This window comes from Scyliorhinus canicula, chromosome 19 (genome assembly GCF_902713615.1).
Source record: "Scyliorhinus canicula chromosome 19, sScyCan1.1, whole genome shotgun sequence".
NCBI lineage: Eukaryota > Metazoa > Chordata > Chondrichthyes > Carcharhiniformes > Scyliorhinidae > Scyliorhinus > Scyliorhinus canicula.
This window is the reverse complement of record NC_052164.1, coordinates 53,868,144-53,887,552: the sequence shown is the minus strand read 5'-3', so window position 1 is coordinate 53,887,552 and position 19,409 is coordinate 53,868,144. Positions and strand designations below refer to the sequence as shown.

Below are 19,409 nucleotides of genomic sequence, written 5' to 3'. Positions count from 1 at the left end.
GGCCCATGCACTCGTATGCCCCAATGAAGGTGTTCTCGATGGCTTGGAATTCGGCCTCAAGTGTTTGCAAATGTAAGCATCATCTGCATACTCTAGTTCAATGAGAGGGTGGGATGACGTTGAGTCTGGCCTGCAAGCAGAGGCTTAATAGGTTCCTGTTTGTTCTGTGGTTTAGCTCCACTCCAACGGGTGAGATGGAGTATTGCAGCAAGGAGATCGAAAAGAGCACTGGTGCAATGACACAGCCTTGCTTGACCCCAATCTGAATGTCAATTGGGGTCTGTGGTTGATCCGTTGTTCAGGATGACTGCTTGTATATCATCATTGTGGAGCAGACAACGGCTGGTGACAGATTTTTAGGTGCAGCCAAAATGGAGGAGGACGCTCCATCTTCCCTTAGATCAAAGGTCATATCTGAGGATTGGTGCTGTTCACTGCATTTCTCTTGTAGGGAAATTCCTCTGCAGTTGGATGTGTTACCTTTCTGAAGATAGTCACAATTACAGTGTTTGAGATTGCCTGGCATGTCCCCCTCCTTCCAGATAAGGGAAATGAGATGACGTATGCATGCTAATAGTGCTTTTCCAGCATGTTTTAGTGCATCCACAGGGATTCCATCGGTTCTTAATGTTTTGTGATTCAGTTGTTGAATAGCCTCTTCCTTTTCTACCTGGTTGGGATTGGATTATGCCGAGATGGTGGTGGGTAGCTGTGGAATGGAGCAGAGGATACTCACTTTTAAGACCGTCTCTGTTAAGAGCTCCTTCCAGCGGTTACTGGCCACCTCTGTTCTTGACGAGCACCGTTGCATTCTTCAATAGCAGTGGGGCCTGGGGTGCTTGGTGGTCATGACTGCGCTGAAGAAAGTTTGTGCATTATCGTTGCCAGCTAACTGCTGGATCACCCGCTCTTTCACCATCCACCATCTATTGTTTAGTTCACAGGTTTTTGCTTGACCTCAGCCATCTGCTTTCTTGCAAGAGTTTGGTTGTTGCTTCAGGTTCATGGTAGCACAAGTGGTTAGCACTATGGCTTCACAACACGAGGGTCCCAGGTTCGATTCCCAGCTTGGGTCACTGTCTGTGGGGAGTCTGCACGTTCTCCCAGTGTCTGCATTTCATCCGAGTGCTCCGGTTTCCACCCACAAGTCCTGAAAGACGTACTATTAGGTAATTTGGGTATTCTCCCTCCGTGTACCCAAACAGGTGCCGGAATGTGGTGACTAGGGGCTTTTCAAAGTAACTTCATTCCAGTCTACTTGTGACAATAAAGATTATTTAAAAAGATTCAGAAAAGCCTTGCGCTTGCTGCTTATCAACCCCTGGTCATTCTTATTGAATCAGTCTTGGCGTTTCCTGGTTGAATGATCAAGCATCTCTTGATACAGTGGGCATTGCATCTCTGGGAGTTATCAGTTTCGCAGTTTGGCACTGGCTGAATAGGGCTTTCTGATCAGGATCATTTCCTTAGCGTTGATTTTCCTGCTGCATTCTGTCCCATGATGTTGCTGTTTTAGGGCTACATTAATGTTGACCAGAGTGGATCAGCCAGTGGTCCGCACAGCAGTCATTGGCTCTCATTACGGCACAGTCCCATGTCCCATGCATGTCCCAGAGGTCCCTCGCTCAGACAACGCTGTAGTCGAACAGGTGCTTGGAGCAAGGTTTTAGAACAAAAGAAGAAAAGTACAGCACAGGAACAGGCCCTTCGGCCCTCCAAGCCCGTGCCGACCATGCTGCACGACTAAACTACAATCTTCTACATTTCCTGGGTCTGTATCCCTCTATTCCCATCCTATTCATGTATTTGTCAAGATGCCCCTTAAATGTCACTATTGTCCCTGCTTCCACCACCTCATCCGGCAGCGAGTTACAGGCACCCACTACCCTCGGTGTAAAAAAAACTTGCCTCGTACATCTATTCTATACCTTGCCCCTTGCACCTTAAACCTATGCCCCCAGTAATTGACCCCTCTACCTTGGGGAAAAGTCTCTGACTATCCACTCTGTCTATGCCCCTCATAATTTTGTAGACCTCTATCAGGTCGCCCCTCAACCTCCGTCGATCCAGTGAGAACAAACCGAGTTTATTCAACCACTCCTCATAGCTAATGCCCTCCATACCAGTCAACATCCTGGTAAATCTCTTCTGCACCCTCTCTAAAGCCTCCACATCCTTCTGGTAGTGCGGCGACCAGAATTGAACATTATACTCCAAGTGTGGCCTAACTAAGGTTCTATACAACTGCAACATGTTTTCCACGAGGTGCAGGAGGGAGACTTCTAGTCCTGGGCTAAACAGTGTTAACCCAGTGTTAACAGTAAGCTGTGGAATCTAGAAACAATAATTTATTTTGCATTGTTTCATTTTAAAAGCCGCAACTGCACTGGATGTTGAGGCTTTGGAGAGGGCGCAGAGGAGACTTACCAGGGTGGTGCCTGGTCTGGAGGGTATCAGCTGAATAGACTGTTTTCATTGGAAAGATGGAGGTTGAGGGGTGACCTGATAGAGGCCTACAAGATTATGAGTGGCATGGATAGAGTAGATGGGCAGGCACTCTTTCCCAGGGTGGAGGGTCAGCTACCAGGCATAGGTTTATGGTTCGTAGGGAAAAGTTTAGAGGAGCTGTGCAAGGCAGGTTTTTTATGCAGAGGGTGGGGAGTGCCTGGAACGCGTTGCCAGGGGGGCTGTGGAAGCAGATACATTATTGGCGTTGAAAAGACATCTTGACAAACACATGGATAGATGGGTATAGAGGGATACGGCACAAGGAAGTGCTGAGGGTTTTGGCAAAGGTTGGTAACTGACCGGTACAGTCTTGGGAGGGCCAAAGGGCCTGTTCCTGTGCTGTATTCTTCTTTGTGCACAGTAAACACAAAAACTCACTAAAAACTAAAGAGAGTCAACATCTTTTCCCAAAGGTAGGGAGTCTAAAACTAGAGGGCATAGGTTTAAGCTAAGAGGAGAGAGTTACAAAAGAGTCCAGAGGGTCAATTTTTTCCACAGACGGTGGTGTGTCTGGAACAAGCTGCCAGAGGCAGTAGTAGAGGCGGGTACAATTTTGTCTTTCAAAAAGCATTTCGACAGTTATATGGGAAAGATGGGTATAGAGGGTTATGGACCAAATGCGAGCAATTGCAACTAGCTTAGTGGTAAAAACTGGGCGGCATAGACAAGTTGGGCCAAAGGGCCTGTTTTCATTCTGTAAAACTCTTTGACTCGGTGCTTCATACAAACTCACTTGCAGACTCGATGTCAAACTAACTCATCCTGCACTCAATCTGTCAACTAGCTCACATTTTTCCATAAACCAATCAGTCCTTAAACATCTCAGAGCTCAAGCTAATAAAACAGCTAGTACTTCACAATTTACATCAATGTATATGTAGAAATAAAATGGGACTTACCAAAAATGACATGGAAAAGCTGGTGTGTCACCAAACAGGCACTGCCATGAAGAGATCTAATATGAATAAGAGCACCAATATAAACATAATGATTTCACAGTGTATCTGCATCACTCATCTGGTGCATGAATACCCTGGTGATTAAATGAGGTTCCGGAACGTCCGGTTGCAACCATGAGCTGAGCAGTCGCATGAAAGGTGGCTTTCTCTTGTCTAACTTGACCTTTTAAACCTGTTAAAAAAGGGTACGAAAGGTTCCCCAGCTTCACCCCCATTTCATACCCAACCGACTGAGATGCAGATGAACCAGCAGCAGGGCGACAAGAACAGCAGAAGCAGGAAAAGGAAGACCCCAACCCTAGAACAAGGAGACATGTGGGTCGAACTAGACCGGAGTATGGCAGGTCCAACAGATCACTAGCACCAGCCCAGACATTGATGGGAGTTTATCCCTGCAGAGCTCCAGGAACAGAGACTCAATAAAAGTGAACCTTATGTCGGCCAGGAGGTCTGTAATAGAGACCACGCTGGGAAAGATGGATAGAGCGGAGTGGGGACAGGAAGCCCAGGAGGGGACGTGCAGGGCATCGGGAAATCGGCCACCGACCAGATGAGCGGATCACTTCGCTCAAAGCCAAGATTGGTGACGACCCAGAAGATGCTAAATGGGAAAGTTGACGACCAGGAATACAGATCGCATCGACAGAACCTGTGGACTGTCAGGCTACCAGAGGGTGCAGAGGGGAGGAAATCGACAGAATATGTCTCGAAGATCCTCGGCAAACTGGTTGGGGAGGGCTTCGCCAAGCTCCCAGAGGTGGAGTCGGCCCACGGGTCACTCCAGCGTTCTGGCAAAAACCCAAGTCAGGGGAACCGCCACGGGCAATAACCGCAAAACTAAGTTTTATGATAAGGAGCGGGTTCTTAACTGGCCGAAGAGAACGCAGCCGTGCACCACAATCCGCATATATCAGGTCATTGGAGCCAACCTGGCCAAGTGCCAGGCCAAATCCAAACTATTTAAAAGTAAAGTGCGACTCGGCACGTTGCACCCGGTCACGTACAACAATAAAGAACTTTGTTTTTAACATGGAGGAGGAAGCGAATAGGTTTGTATGAAAGAATAGACTCATGAAGAAACAATGAGGGACAATTAAGAACTATGTGAACTTGCACGATCTGAGGGGCGGGTGGGGGGGGGGGGAGGTGTGGCACTATACTTGGGCACGTTGGGTGGGGGTGGGGGGGGGAAGAGGAGGAGAAAAGAGATAACCAGATGGATTGGGCACTATATATTTTTAAAAAGCAGTTCTTGGGGGGGGGGGGGATCCACCACACCAGCAAGCAGACTGGTGTACTCAAGGTCGGGTGAGGGGGAAAGAGGTTTAATAATGTGGTTACAACAATTGCACATGGAGATGGTCAGAAAGAGGAAGGCGATGGTGGCCATCTTGGAAGGTCCATGAACAAAGGGAACTCCGACGTGCAGGGGGACGTCCACGATGGAAGTATGGCTGACCTCACAGAAGGGGACTATCCCCAATCAGAATAGTCACCCGGAACGGGCACGGCACAACATTGAGGGCCGAAGGGCCTGTTCTGTGCTGTACTGTTCTATGTTCTAACGCAAGGGGATTTAGGATTAGTGAAAAGATGCAGAGCATTTGCCCACCTAAAAACCTCAAGGTCGACGCAGTTTTCCTTCAGGAGACATATTTGAGGGAGGAGGACTACGGAGGATAAGAAACGCTGGCTAGGTCAGACGTGTTTCGACTCGAGCTGTGGGCCATGCTGCAGATGGACAGCCTTTACAGCGCCGAACACCGACGATTAAATGGTTAGCGGACCCTAGGAAGGGGCCCCGGAGGTACTTGCAAATAAATATATGCCACAAACTGATGGAACGACAGTAGTAGAGACAGATACAATTTTGTTTTTTTTTAAATCATTTAGACAGTGATGGGTATAGAAGGATATGGGTCAAATGCGGGCAATTGGGACTAGCTTAGTGGTAATAACTGGGCGGCATGGACAAGGTAATACAATAATAATCTTTATTGTCAAAGGTAGGCTTACATTAACACTGCAATGAAGTTACTGTGAAGAGGCCCTAGTTGCCAAAGTTGGGCCTGTTTCCATTCTGTAAACCTCTACGACTATGACGCCGAGTTCATTTAAAATTATTTTGGATATCTCCAACCTCGACTCCATGGGGGGGGCAGAAAGAGAAGAGAGAGAGAGACTTCAATATGTACAGGACCAAATGATAGACATGTCTGGCCAGATCGGGGGCAAAGTCAGGGATGACAAAAGAACTAAACTCTTTTGTGGAGCAGATTGGGGGAGGGGGGGGGGGGGCAATTGGTGGACCCCTGGAGGTTCAACCACCCGAGGGAGAAGGCGATCTTCTTCGCCCATGTACACAAATCCTACTCCCGCATAGACTTCTTTATAGCGGTAATTCAATGCTTCCAAGGAGGTAGGGGTGAAATACTCTGCATTAGTTATCTCGGAGCACACGCCACATTACATGAATGTGAGGCTGGAGACGGGCCGGCAGTGCACCCCACAGAGACTAGACAGTCCTCCTCGCCAACAAGGCATTCTGCTGTCACGAGCCATCAATGGGTATGTAAACTACAACCAAAATAGAGAGGTCTCAACCTCCACATTCTGGGAGGCACTGAAGGGAGGAAACAATAACATACAGGGCCCCAACCATGGAGCTGCTGGCAGAAAGGAAAAAGCTAGAAATGGAATTTGATCTGCCCTCCACAGGGAAACTGGTGAACCAGCTGCGCCAGACATATGGGAACTTTGACAAACATGGAGCACACCAGCTGAGGAAGCAGGCTCCACGAGGGAGATTGCACAGGTAAGGGACAGGAACGGTGGAATAGTCACAGCACCAAATAAGATCAACGAGGCCTTCACAACCTTCTACCAAGGACTGTACACCTCCGAGCCCTGGAGAGGGACTCGTAGAGGGAACGGTTCCTGGATGAGCTGGACATACCAGTGGTGGGGGGATGAAAAGAAACAGGGACTGGAAGCACATCTAAGACTGGGGTAGGTCATTAAATTCATGCAGTCAGGGAGGCACCGGGACTGGACAGATTCCTGGTGGACATCTATAAGTCCGCAGCAGCACTGGCTGGCCCCGCACCTGCGGGAAATGTTCAACGACTCACTGTCAAGGGGAGTCCTGCCACCCATGTTGGCACAGGCCTCGATATCACTGATCCCTAAAACGACAAGGACACGATGGATCGTGGGTCATACAGACCGATCTCACTCCTGAACACAGACGCCAAAATCCTGGCGAGAGCTCTGGCGAGGCAACAGCAGAGTTGCTTGCCATGAGTAATTGCTGAAGATCAGACAGGGTTTGTGAAGGGCAGACAGCTAAACGGCAAACATCAGGCACCTGCTGAACGTGACCATGGCCCCATCCGGGGAGGAGAGACCAGAAGTGATCATCTCCCTTCTGCCAGGTTGGGGGGAGAAGAAACGAATGGAGGTACCTCATAGAGTTTCTGGAACAATTTTGGTTTGGGCCAGGGTTCACCTCGTGGGTGAAACAACTATACAGTGCTCCTATGGCAAGCGCACAGACAAATGCTACCAGTTCTGAATATTTCCAGCTACACAGAAACATGAGGCAGGGATGCCCATTGTCCCTCTTGTTGTTCGTCCTGGCAATCGTGACACTGGCTATTGTTGTCAGATCAGCGAAAGGGTGTAGAGGTATCCAGAGGGGAGACGGGGAGCAGAGTCTCATTCTATGTAGATGACCTGCTCCACTACGTCTCAAATCCCTGAGCCAGCATGGGAAAGATAATGGAACTGCTAAGGGAGTTCGGAACCTGCTTAGGTTACAAACTTAATCCGAGCAAGGGCAAAATCTGCACCGTGAGCCCCCAGTGGGGGGTGGGGACCCAAGGCAGAATGGGTATAGGTGGAGGAGACCTTCTGCATTGGAACGTTCCTCCGAGTACTGACCATGACCCACTCCCATTCCCCGCCCCCAATTAAATACTCAAAGGAGCCCAGTGTTGGTGGCAATGCTGAGGACCTGGAACCAGCTCAGACACCATTTCAAACTTGGTGACATGTCTGTTGCAGCCCCCATCTGCAAAAATCATAAATGAATCCTGACAAATATAGTCACCACCTTCAAAACATTGGGAAAGGATGAAGGGTAACTGACAGTAAGGGGTCTGTTCGTAGATTGTAGAGTAGCAACCCTGGGGGAACTAACAGAAGTTCCAGCTCCTGAAACAGAATGAGCTCCGATACCTACAACTGCGGGACTTCCTCCACAAGGAGACCGCAACATTCCCCCAGTTACGCTCCACTGGACTGCTAATGGCGGACGAATTAGGGGTCGGTAATGTACAGGTACATGTACAGGTGAATGTTAAAAGAGATGAGGGCTCCGCTAGACGAGACACGGGAAAGATGGGAGGAAGAACTGGACATGGAGATAGGGGGAGGGGGAAGGACTCTGGATCGAAACACTGCAAAGGGTGAACTTCACCTCCTCATGCGCAGGGCTGAGCCTAACGCAGCCAAAGGTGATGCACAGGGCATACCTAACCAGGACACACATGGGCAGATTCTTCCTGGAGGCGGACGATAAATGTGAATGGTGTCAGGGAGGTCCTGTCAACCACGCCCACGTGTTCTGTTCCTGTCCCCTGTTGGGCACCAGACCACCTTTTTCAACACCATGTCCAGGGTTGTGGGGGTGAGGGTGGAGCCATGCCTGTTAGTGGTGGTTTTCAGGACCAGCCGGAACTCTATGGGGAAAGGAGCAGATGTCCCAGCCTTTGCCTCTCCGATGGCTCGGGCGGACATAGCTGTACCACCCAAGTCCCCGGACTGGCTGTCTGACCTAGCGGAATTCCTCAGATTGGAAAAAATGAAATTTACCATGGAGTTAGGGAGAAAGTTTGTATAAAACCATAAGACATAGGAGCAGAATTAGGCCACTCCGTCCATCGAGTCTGCTCTGCCATTCAATCATGGCTGATATTTTCTTATCCCCATTCTCCTGCCTTCTTCTCATAACCCCTGATTAATCAAGAACCTATCTATTTCTGTCTTAAAGACACTCAAGTGAAATGAATGAAATGAAATTCACTTATTATCACGAGTAGGCTTCAATGAAGTTACTGTGAAAAGCCCCTAGTCACCACATTCCGGCGCTGCCTTCTGCGGCAGAGACTTCCATAGATTCACCACCCTCTGGCTGAAGAAATTCCTCCTCATCTCTGTTTTAAAGAATTGTCCCTTTAGTCTGAGATGGTTTCCTCTGGTTCTAGTTTTTCCTACAAGCGGAAACATCTTCCCCACATGCACTCTATCCAGGCCTTGCAGTATCCTGTAAGTTTCAACAAGATACTCTTTCATCCTTCTAAACTCCAACGAGTACAGACCCAGAGTCCTCCGCCGTTCCTCACAAGACAAGCTCTTCATTCCAGGGATCATTCTTGTGAACCTCCTCTGGACCCTTTCCAAGGCCAGCACATCTTTCCTTAGATACGGGGTCAAAAACAGCTCACAATACTCGTAATGCTGCCACGTCTGTGATGCCACAACATCGTACCAGCCAATTTCAATGTGTGCAACAAGCTCATTTACCTTGTTCCACTACAATTCATCAGTCCGAGGACCTGTTTGTAACAAGCAGAAAACATAAAACACATTGGTTCCCATCCTGCTCCTTGTTCAAATTGAATTAACATGCCATCGAAAGAGTTTGCCAGGTGAGTTTCCCACAGACCTTGTTACAGAGAACTCTGGTTAGCACACAGATAAACTCATATGCCAAGATGATGGTAGGCCTGTTCTCTGCAATGACCCAAGAGGATGGTGGACCTGTTCTCTGCAATGACCCATCAGTGAATCCCCAACCCACCACTGGTGATAAATATTTGGAATCAACATCAACACATTTCTTTTTTGCGTCAAATAAAGAATCCAAACAAACGAGGGGTCTGGACATATTCTGTAACAGCTTCATTCTACCCGGGACATGAAAATGAAACCCTTCCTATTTCTTCCATCATGCAGCTCTGGCTGGATACAGATTAAAGCTCCCTCTACTGGGGTATGGGCACCAGGATGAAACGAGAGAGAAAAATGGCACACACTGGACGTGGAGACATGAAAAAATAACTGCTATAGTAGGCATCAGAGAGAGAAATTGCAGGCAGACTAAAATGGTCTGGAGTGTTTGATGCGTGGTAAATAACATTGCGAGCTGCAGCCACAAATTGCCACATGCAACGAACATAGAACAGTACAGCACAGAACAGGCCCTTCGGCCCTCAAAGTTGTGTCGAGCTTTGTCTGAAACCAAGATCAAGCTATCCCACTCCCTGTCATTCTGGTGTGCTCCATGTACCTATCCAATAACCGCTTGAAAGTTCCAAAAGTGTCAGACTCCACTATTACAGCAGGCAGTCCATTCCACACCCTAACCACTCTCTGAGTAAAGAAAAGAACAACACAGCATAGAAACAAGTCCTTCGGCCCTCTAAGCCTGTACCGGTCATGATACCATGCTTGGCCAAAACCCTCAGCTCTTCCTTGTGCCATATCCCTCTATACCCATCCTATCCATGTATTTGTCAAGATGCCTTTTGAAAGCTGTTAATGTATCTGCTTCCACAACCTCCCCTGGCAACGCGTTTCAGGCACTCACCACCCTCTGTAAAAGAATTGACTCGCTCATCTCCTCTAAACTTTGCCCCATGGACCTTAAACATATGCCCCTGGTGACTGGCCTCTTCACCATGGGAAAGAATGCCTGCCCATCCACTCTGTCCATGCCCCTCAAACTTGTAGACCACTTTCAGATCATCCCTCAACCTCCGTCACTCTAATGAAAACTGTCTGAGTTTATTCAGCCTCTCTACATAGCTAACACCCTGCAGAACAGGCAACATCCTGGTGAACCTCCTCTGCATCCTCTCAAAAGTCTCCACATCCTTCTGGTAGTGTGGCAACCAGAGTTGTGCGCAATATTCCAAGTGCAGCCATAACAAGGTTCGATACAAATGCAGCACGACTTGCCAATTTTTATACTCAATGCCCGTCCAATGAAGGCAAGCATTCCATATGCTTTTTTGACTACCTTATCCATTTGGGTTGCCACTTTCAAAGATCTGTGGACCTGCATGCCTAGATCTCTCTGATTCTATATTCCTTCGAATTTTGCCATTTACAGTATATTTCCCTTCTATGTTCGACCTACCAAAATACATGACCTCACATTTGTCTGCATTAAACTCAATTTGCTATTTCTCTGCCCAAGCCTCCAACCTATCTATGTCCTGCTGGATCTCTGAGAATCCTCAACACTATCTGCCACATCACCAACACTGGTGACATCCGCGAACTTACTAAATCAGACCAGTTACATTTTCCTCCAAATCGATTTTGTATACTACAAATCAACAGAGGTCCCATAACAGATCCCTGTGGAACACCATTAGTCACAACCTTACATTCAGAAAAACACCCATCTACTGCTACCCTTTGCCTTCTGTGACCGAGCCAGTTCTGTATCGATCCTACCACCTCACCTCTGATCCCATGTGACTTCACCTTTTGTACCAGGATTATGGTATTGTGGCAATAACAGAGATCTGATTCAAAGCAGGATCCAATTGGGAATTTAATATTCAGGGCTACAGGATATTCAGGAAATATAGGGACTGAAATTAAAGAGTGGAGGTCGCTGCAATAATCACATAAATGATTAAAAGTCAGAGTTCCTCCGACGTATGCTGTCCTCCAGTCTCGCTGATGCTCACTACTGTATTCTCTCATCGGACAAAGGAAACTCTGCATTGTTTTTTAATCCATCCGGACAGAATATCTGTTCTCAGTAACTTTACTACCACAAAGACCAAAATCTGGTCAGCGAAGGAAACCCACACACAATAATTGTATATATCCACAGCTTCCTGTTTTTCAATGAATCAACCCCAAAATGCAACCACCTATAGTGGGGGAAATTAATAAACAAAAAAACTATGCAATGTTCTTTACTTTGACAATCTCTCTCAGTTGCTGCAGTTCCTACATCCTATGCTCCACAGGGAAACGATGGACTGGCATGCCCTGTTGTCAAAATAATGCTCGTGTGTCGGAGACAGCATTTTCTTGCATAATGTCAAGATTACTCTGCACCAAAGCAAACTTCCTGCTGATAGCTCAAAGCAGTCATTTTGTCTGGTGTTAAGGCTGGCAACAATCAATGAGCCCTTACATTTCCTGGAATGAGGCTGTGGCCCATTGTGCAGGACACCACCAGTAAAAGAGAACTAGATACAGAACTTCTACTAACTCAAAACTATACTATCACTGATGATTCTTGGGAATTTGCCAAATGCTGCATCATTTGGAGAACAGGAAGAAGTCTTACAACACCAGGTTAAAGTCCAACATGTTTGTTTCAAACACCAGCTTTCGGAGCACTGCTCCTTCCTCAGGTGAATGTTGGACTTTAACCTGGTATTGTAAGACTTCTTACTGTGCTCACCCCAGTCCAACGCCGGCATCATGATTTGGAGAAGTAACATTTAAACATTTTTGTGGGGGCATTTCACAGTACCAAGGAATGTTAAAGAACAGACTGTCCCTATAGCTGCTTTTATTCTGTTTTTTTAAGATAAAGACTTATACATTTATACAGAACACTTTCTGTCCCTTGGGCATCCCAAAGTACTCCAGTGCCAATGGTTTTTAGTTTGAGTAGTCATGGTTGTTCTATCGGCAAATATGATTTGTCATGTACAAAGCACGATCCCACAAACTGCAATTTGATGACAGGACTCACTCCAAAGACACCAAGATCAAAATGCAAAATATAGGTGACCACATATCGGTGTTTGCAAATGTGAAAACACAGTTGTTAAGTATTTACAGTGAAATGTTGAAATGCAGGATTGCCAAATCCAGTTGTGAATGCTGGGGTACGACTAAAAGGAGAGGACTCCACGAACATCCCCACCATCAACAATGGTGCAGCCAGCCTGCAAGGGCAAAAGGCAAGGTTGAAGCATCTGTAATCGTCTTCCATGAATTTGATTGACTCCACATGATATCAGCACACAGAATATGAAAAGAACATTGCTGAAGACTTGTGTTCCAGATCTAGTCCCAAGTCTAGCCAAGATGCTGTGTGGAGTCTGCACGTCCTCCCCGTGTGCGTGGGTTTCCTCCGGGTGCTCCGGTTTCCTCCCACAGTCCAAAGATGTGCGGGTTAGGTGGATTGGCTATGCTAAATTGCCCGTAGTGTCCTAATAAAAGTAAGGTTGAGGGGTTGTTGGGTTACGGGTATAGGGTGGATACGTGGGTTTGAGTGGGGTGATCATGGCTCGGCACAACATTGAGGGCCGAAGGGCCTGTTCTGTGCTGTACTGTTCTATGTTCTATGCTCCAATAAGCTCCACCATTGGAATCTACCAACAATGTGAAAAATTGCCCAGTTCTGTCGTCGCCCAAATAAGAACACAGAACAATTACCACCCGACCAGTCTATTCTCAATCACTGAATGAAGGCATCATTAACAAGCAATTTCAAGTGGCACTTAATAGGAATAACCTGACCACCCACCGAGTTTAACCAAGGTGATTCAGCTTCAAACCTTATTACACGTGGTCCAATCACGGACAAAAGAGTCGTATTTTCGAGGGAAGCCAAATGTGACTATTGTTCACATCAAAGTAGCGTTTGAGAGTATGGCTTCAAAGAGCTTATTAAAACAGGTGGAAGGACATATTGGGAGAGGAGTTAGCAAAACATATGGGATCTTGGGCTTCATAATTAGAGTAAGAAGTCTTACAACACCAGGTTAAAGTCCAATAGGTTTGTTTTGAATCACTAGTTTTCGGAGCACTGCTCCTTCCTCAGGTGATTCACTGAAAGCTGGTGATTCGAAACAAACCTGTTGGACTTTAACCTGGTGTTGTAAGACTTATTACTGTGCTCACCCCAGCATGGATGTCATGTTGCACTTTTATAAATTTCTGATCAAAGGTCACAACTAGAGTAGTGTGTCCACTTCTGGTCACAACAAGAAGGAAAAAGGATTCTTCAGAGGATGCAGAGATGATTTACCAGAATAAGCCCAGAGGGAAGGGATTTTAGTTACAAGGTTAGGTTGGATAAACTGGGGTAATACTCCAAGAGCAAAGGAGATTGAAGGGAGGTTTAGAGATGTACAAGATTATAACAGGTTGAGATAAGATTAACTGCACCCATCAGCTGAATGTACAAGGACCAGAAGTCACAGATGAAGTTGAGGAAGAGATGCAGGCCGAGTGTATGGCTGAACGTTTTTTTGTGCAGGAAGTAGTAATGATCTGGAATTTGCTGCCAACAAGGATGGTGGAAGCAGAGCCAATCAATGATTTCAAATGGACACCGGACACGCACTTGAAGGAAAAACGTTTGGGGCTAGAGGGAAATCGAGCAGGGGGAAGGGGAATTACTGAATGCTCAACAGAGCCAGCATTGACTCAACGGGTCCAATAATCCCCTTCTATGCCACGACTATGAGAAGTCAATGGGGATTGCAGGAAAAGTCTCCACTGCTTGGAGTCATGCCCAGCACAAAGGAAGATGGGTATGGTGATTGAAGGTTAATCATCTCAGCCCCAGGAAATCATTTGTTGAGTCAACGAATGATTTGTTGAGTCATGTTTCATTAGTCAAACATAATACAATATAGCTGGTAGGGCAGGTGATGTGTTGCAGTTGTAGAATGTGGAAGCTGATGGGCATCAGTATGATGCACAACAACCACAGTAAGTGACTGCAGCTGGAAGAACTTTTGTCTCAGTTGATGAGCTGGAGTCAGAGTTTCAGACACGATGGTGCATTAGGAAAAGGGAAGCTTACCTGGACATTTTGGTCCAGGAGGCACTCATGTTGTTGGTCAGCATAGTAGCACAAGTGGATAGCGCTGTGGCTTCACAGCACCAGGGTCCCAGGTTCGATTCCCCGCTGGGTCACTGTCTCTGCGGAGATGATGTCAGGGTTAATGGTCCATCTGGGTCCCAATGACATTGGCAGAATGAAAAGGGTTCGGTTGAGAGACAATGAGCAGCATGGACTACATTTAAAAAAAAACTACATTAATAGTTAAAATTGTTGGATTACTACCCAAGCCACAAGCAAATTGGTACAGGGTAAATAAGATCAGAAAGTTGAATGTGTCACTCAAAGATCAGTGTGGGGGAAATGGGTTTCTATTCATGGGACACTGACACCAATCAAGGGGAAAGTGGGTGTTGTGCCATTGGGACAGCCTTCACCTGAATTGTGCTACATTGTTGGGGAGATTACATCAAGAGCACAGTTCGCTCAGCAGGCTGGGCGGCTGGTTTGTGATGCGGAGCCAACTGCATGGGTTCAATTCCCGTACTGGCTGAGGTTATTCAAGAAGGCCAGCCTGCTTTCTGAACCTTGCCCCTCGCTCAAGGTGTGGTGACCCTCAAGTTAAATCATCACCAGTCAGTTTTCTCTAAAAAGGGCCATGTAATTTTTGGTATCTATATTTAAAGGAGGGATATGCTTGCATCAGAGAACATTTATTAGATTGATTCCTGGAATGATAGGATGGGGAAAGGTGCGGAGAGGTTGAACAGGTTGGTGCTATTTTGACTTTAGAAGATTGAAAGGTGTTGGATTGGAACATTGGGCCTTGACAGAATGGAAGCGGAGAGGACTTTCTCTTCAAGGGAAGGTCAAGAACTAGGAAACAATTTCCATGATAAGGAGACGTCCATTTAAGACTGAGATGAGGAATTTTTCCTCAGAGGGTCACATTCTTTGGAATGCTCCATGCTAGAGATCAATCGAGGCTGGGTTAGTAAATATATTCAAGCTGAAATGCTTATGTTCAAAAGAATTTGGGTACCTTTCATAGGGCCCAATGTTAACATGCCAGTACAATAAGCAATTAGGAAGGCAAATGGTAATTTGATCTTACAAGAGGGAAGACGTCTTGCTGCAATTGTACGGGACTTTGAGTGGGACCACACTTGGTGTCCCGTGTTTTGGTCACCATATCGAAGGAGGGATATATTTGTCTTGGAGGTAGTCCAACAAAGGCTCACCAGATAGAGACCTGGGATGAGGAAGCTGGAATACGAGGAAAGATTGAATCAAATCAGTCCATAGTCTGAAGTTTAGAAAAACTTATGGATGATCTAATTGAAACACAGGACCGAGGGAACTGACAAGAAAGATTCGAAGGGGCTGTTTCTCCTAGTTGAAAAATCTAGAACTTGGGAACAAAGGGTCAGAGGATGATCATCTGGAACCAAGATGGAGATAAATATTGGTTGTGAATTCTTGGTATTTTCTACCCCAGAGAGGATGCATGCTCAGTTGTTGAGTATATGCAAGGCTGGGAACAACATATTTTTGCACTCTTAAGGGAATCAAGTGATATGGGGATTAGGCAGGCAGAGGCTGGTCCTATTACTTATGCCCTTACTCACAATTCCTGAGATAATCAAACAGCTGTGCCAACGTGCAGCAACACATGGACAAAATTTAGGCTTGGAATGGTAAGTGGCTAACAACATTGACACTCAAATGCAACACATTGGACATCTGCAACAAGACTCTAGTCATCTCTACTTGACATTCAATTATTACTAACATTTATTGCTCCACCAAAACATCTTGGCGATCACCTGACCAGAAGCTTAACTGGACCAACCACAAATGCAGTTTCTACAAAAAGCAGGTCAGAGGCTGAGAACTTCATGGCAAATTAGCAAAGCCCCCTCACCATCTAGAAGGCACCAAATGTGATAGAATACTGTCTACTTCCTTGGATGGCTAGAGCTACAAATATACATATTGTTGCCGGCAGAGTTTTATTCCAAAACAGAACTTACACTGCACCTGACAAGTGAACATGGTCAATTTCTGAGTATGGACATAAGACATTGGAGCAGAGCAGGCTATTCGGTCAATCGAGTCTGTTCCGCCATTCAATGAGATCTGAAGTAAGCCTCAACTTCACTTTCCCACCTTATCCCCATATCTCTTAATTCCCTGACTGACTAAAAATCTGTCTTTCTCAGCCTTAAACATACTCAATGACCTAACCTCTACAGTTTACTGCAGTAAAGAATTCCACAGATTCATTACCGTCAGAAGAAATTCTCCTAATCTCTGCCTTAAATGGGCGACCCTTTACTCAGATAATGGCCTCTGATCCTAGATTCACCCACAAGAGTGAACATCCTCTCAGCATATACCATGTGAGAATCTTGTAGGTTTCAAAAAGTTCACCTGTCATTCTTCTAAACCACATTAGTACAGGCTCAGCTTGCTCAATCTCTCCTAAACAAATCTCTCCATACCTGGGATCAACCTAGTGAACCTTCTCTGTACTGCCCCCAATGCCAATATACCTTTCCTCAAATAAGGGGATCAAAGCAGTTTGCAGTATTCTAGGTGTGGTCTAACTGGTGCCTTGTGTAGCTTAAGCAGGACATCCCTATTTTTATACTCCATTCCCTTTGAAATAAAGGCACTCTATTTACCTTCCCAATTGCATGCTGAACTTGCATGCTAAATTCTGATTTATGCATGAGGACCCCCAAATCCCTCTGTGCTGCAGCTTTCTGCATTCTTCCTCCATTTAAATAGCGTTCAGCTCCTTTATTCTGCCTAGAGTGCATAACTTCACATTTTCCTCCATCATATTCCATCTGCCAAGTTTTTGTCCACTCACCCAAGTCTATATGCCTCTGTAAACACTATTATCCTCACCATTTGCCATCACACAGAAACAAACTTAGAAGAGTGATTTTCTCTTCTATATTCCATATTACATTCTGGACTAAAATGGAAGGCAAACTTTTATTTTGTGTCATTGATTTAGCAGCAGCATTCCTTCTAGGAAGATTGTGGGTTAAAGCTAATTCCAGAATTTGAATACAAATTTATCTGACATTGAGTGTAATACTGAATGAGCGTAGCCTTGTTCAGTAGAAGTGTTATGCTGCAATGCAACACAATCTGCCTATTCAAGTGTAAATTAACTATTCAAAACCAGCAAGATTCCTCCTGCTGTCTCCATTAAACATTCATTCCGTAATCAACACCAAGCAAAAACAATTCATGTATCATTTCACACAATTCTTCTTTGTGGCACATTTCCAGATAAAAAGTGGCTTCTGCACTTCAAAAAAGCCATTAAATAGTAATAAGACACTTTGGGATTTCCTGGAGATAAGAAATGCATGATCTGAACACTTTTTAAAATTAAGACTGTATGGGGTTAAATCACAATATATAAACCTAGGCTAACAATTAACTACAATATTAAGAGAGAACTAGATTGCCCTCCTCAATTAGTTAGAAACAATCCCACAGACCTATTGGATGAGGGTAGACTGTTCCCTCCATATCACTTCACTGTTTATGGAAGCTTGCTATGCACATTTTGACCACCATAGTTCCAACATTACAAGTACACTTCAAAAATACTTTGTTGGCTGCAATGCACTTGATGCTTTGTTGTCCTGAAACAGTTATACAAATGCATTTATTTTTCTTGGACCGCAACACTGGTCAATTGTTTCATTGCTGTTTAGGGCCATGTATGCACAAAGTATTTCAAAAGTAATTAAGTCACCATGAAACACTTCTGAATATGATAGGGATGTGAAAACATATACAGCTCAGTCACATAGCACAGTCACACTTGCAGAATGAAAAATACAGCAACCAATTTGCACATAGGAAGCTTCCACAAAATTGTTTTATAGTTGAATGTGGACAGAAATATCAGCCAGGACACCAAGAGCCCTGCTCCTATTTGAAATAGTATTTAAATGATCTGTTCCATTCACCTGAGACACAAAAGGGTTTCACACCTCATCAGAACTAACGGCAGCACAGCTCCCCCTCAGATGATGATTCGCCCTCGGTGCTGACCCTCCGGCAGCACAGCACCCCCTCTTTTAATAATAATTTAATAACCTTTATTGCCACAAGTAGGCTTACATTAACACTGCAATAAATGAAAAACACCAAGTCACCACATTCCAGCACCTATTCAGGTACACCGAGGGAGAATTCAGAACATCCAATTCACCAAGTCTTTCAGGACTTGTGGGAGGAAACCGGAGCACCCGGAGGAAATCCACGCAGACACAGGTAGAACGTGCAGACTCCGCACAGACAGTGTTCCAAGCCAGGAATCGAACCTGGGACCCTGGCGCTGTGAAGCAACAGTGCTGATGCTCCCTCAGCGCTGACCCTCCGGCAGTGCGACGCCCCCTGGGCGCTGACATTGAAGTGTCAGGTTGGACAACGGGCTCTGGCTGGAATGCCTGACCTTCTGACTGGGAAGAGTTATGCAGAGCCCAGCTCCCATTGCAAAGCCAGGGTTATTGTCAGCCCTGCGCCACTGCAGCATCTGGCCTGCTGAGTATTCCCTGCACGCCCCAATGCTGCCGCAGCGGCCGGGATCTGACTCCCTCACCCCCAGGAGTAGCCTGAACTCCGCCGCGGAACCGACCAGATACCGTCACTGACCTCCAGCTGCTGCCGTCTCCCTTTGCCCGCACCACCCAGCACCAGAAGTCCCGCCTTCCCTGCCTACTCCCATTGGTGCATCCTCTCGAATTGACGTTAGCGGATGCGGGGCGGTGCAGCTGTCCCGGTCTCCGATTGGCTGCCGTAGGTGCCAATCGCCATCCTCCCGCCTTCCCGCTCGGTTGGTCAAAGGTCACTGTCCGGAGCTTAGCCCATGACGTCACCAACACAATCCTCAATTCCTTTTCCATTATTTTTATTTTTAGCCGACAACAAATTGTCTTTTACTCATCAGGAAAATCATTTGTTTTTACTTCGCTCTAAAGGTCATTCGGTAAAAGAAAATGCCTGAGGTCGTATTGCCCTTTGACCTAGTGACGTCAAGCCATTTGAGTGAAAACTCAAATATTGTC

At 46.1% G+C, this 19,409-nt stretch overlaps 1 protein-coding gene across 6 annotated transcripts in view; it reads right to left on the bottom strand.

Moving 5' to 3' along the window:
* strada (STE20 related adaptor alpha) overlaps positions 1 to 19,082 on the bottom strand; it is an 88,386-nt gene extending 69,304 nt beyond the window's left edge. Inside the window, exons 1-2 of one of the 6 annotated variants that reach the window (XM_038779865.1) lie at positions 18,997 to 19,082; positions 3,408 to 3,463 (exon numbers count right to left, since the gene is read on the bottom strand). In XM_038779865.1, the coding sequence (XP_038635793.1) occupies positions 3,408 to 3,419 (12 nt within the window). In that variant the 5' untranslated portion in view covers positions 3,420 to 3,463; positions 18,997 to 19,082. Of the gene's footprint in view, positions 1 to 3,407; positions 3,464 to 9,053; positions 9,086 to 14,328; positions 14,438 to 18,308; positions 18,459 to 18,996 lie in introns of those variants that run through there. The other 5 variants (XM_038779870.1, XM_038779869.1, XM_038779868.1 and 2 more) reach the window with 5 other exon arrangements.
* Between the last annotated feature and the right edge of the window lie 327 nt (positions 19,083 to 19,409).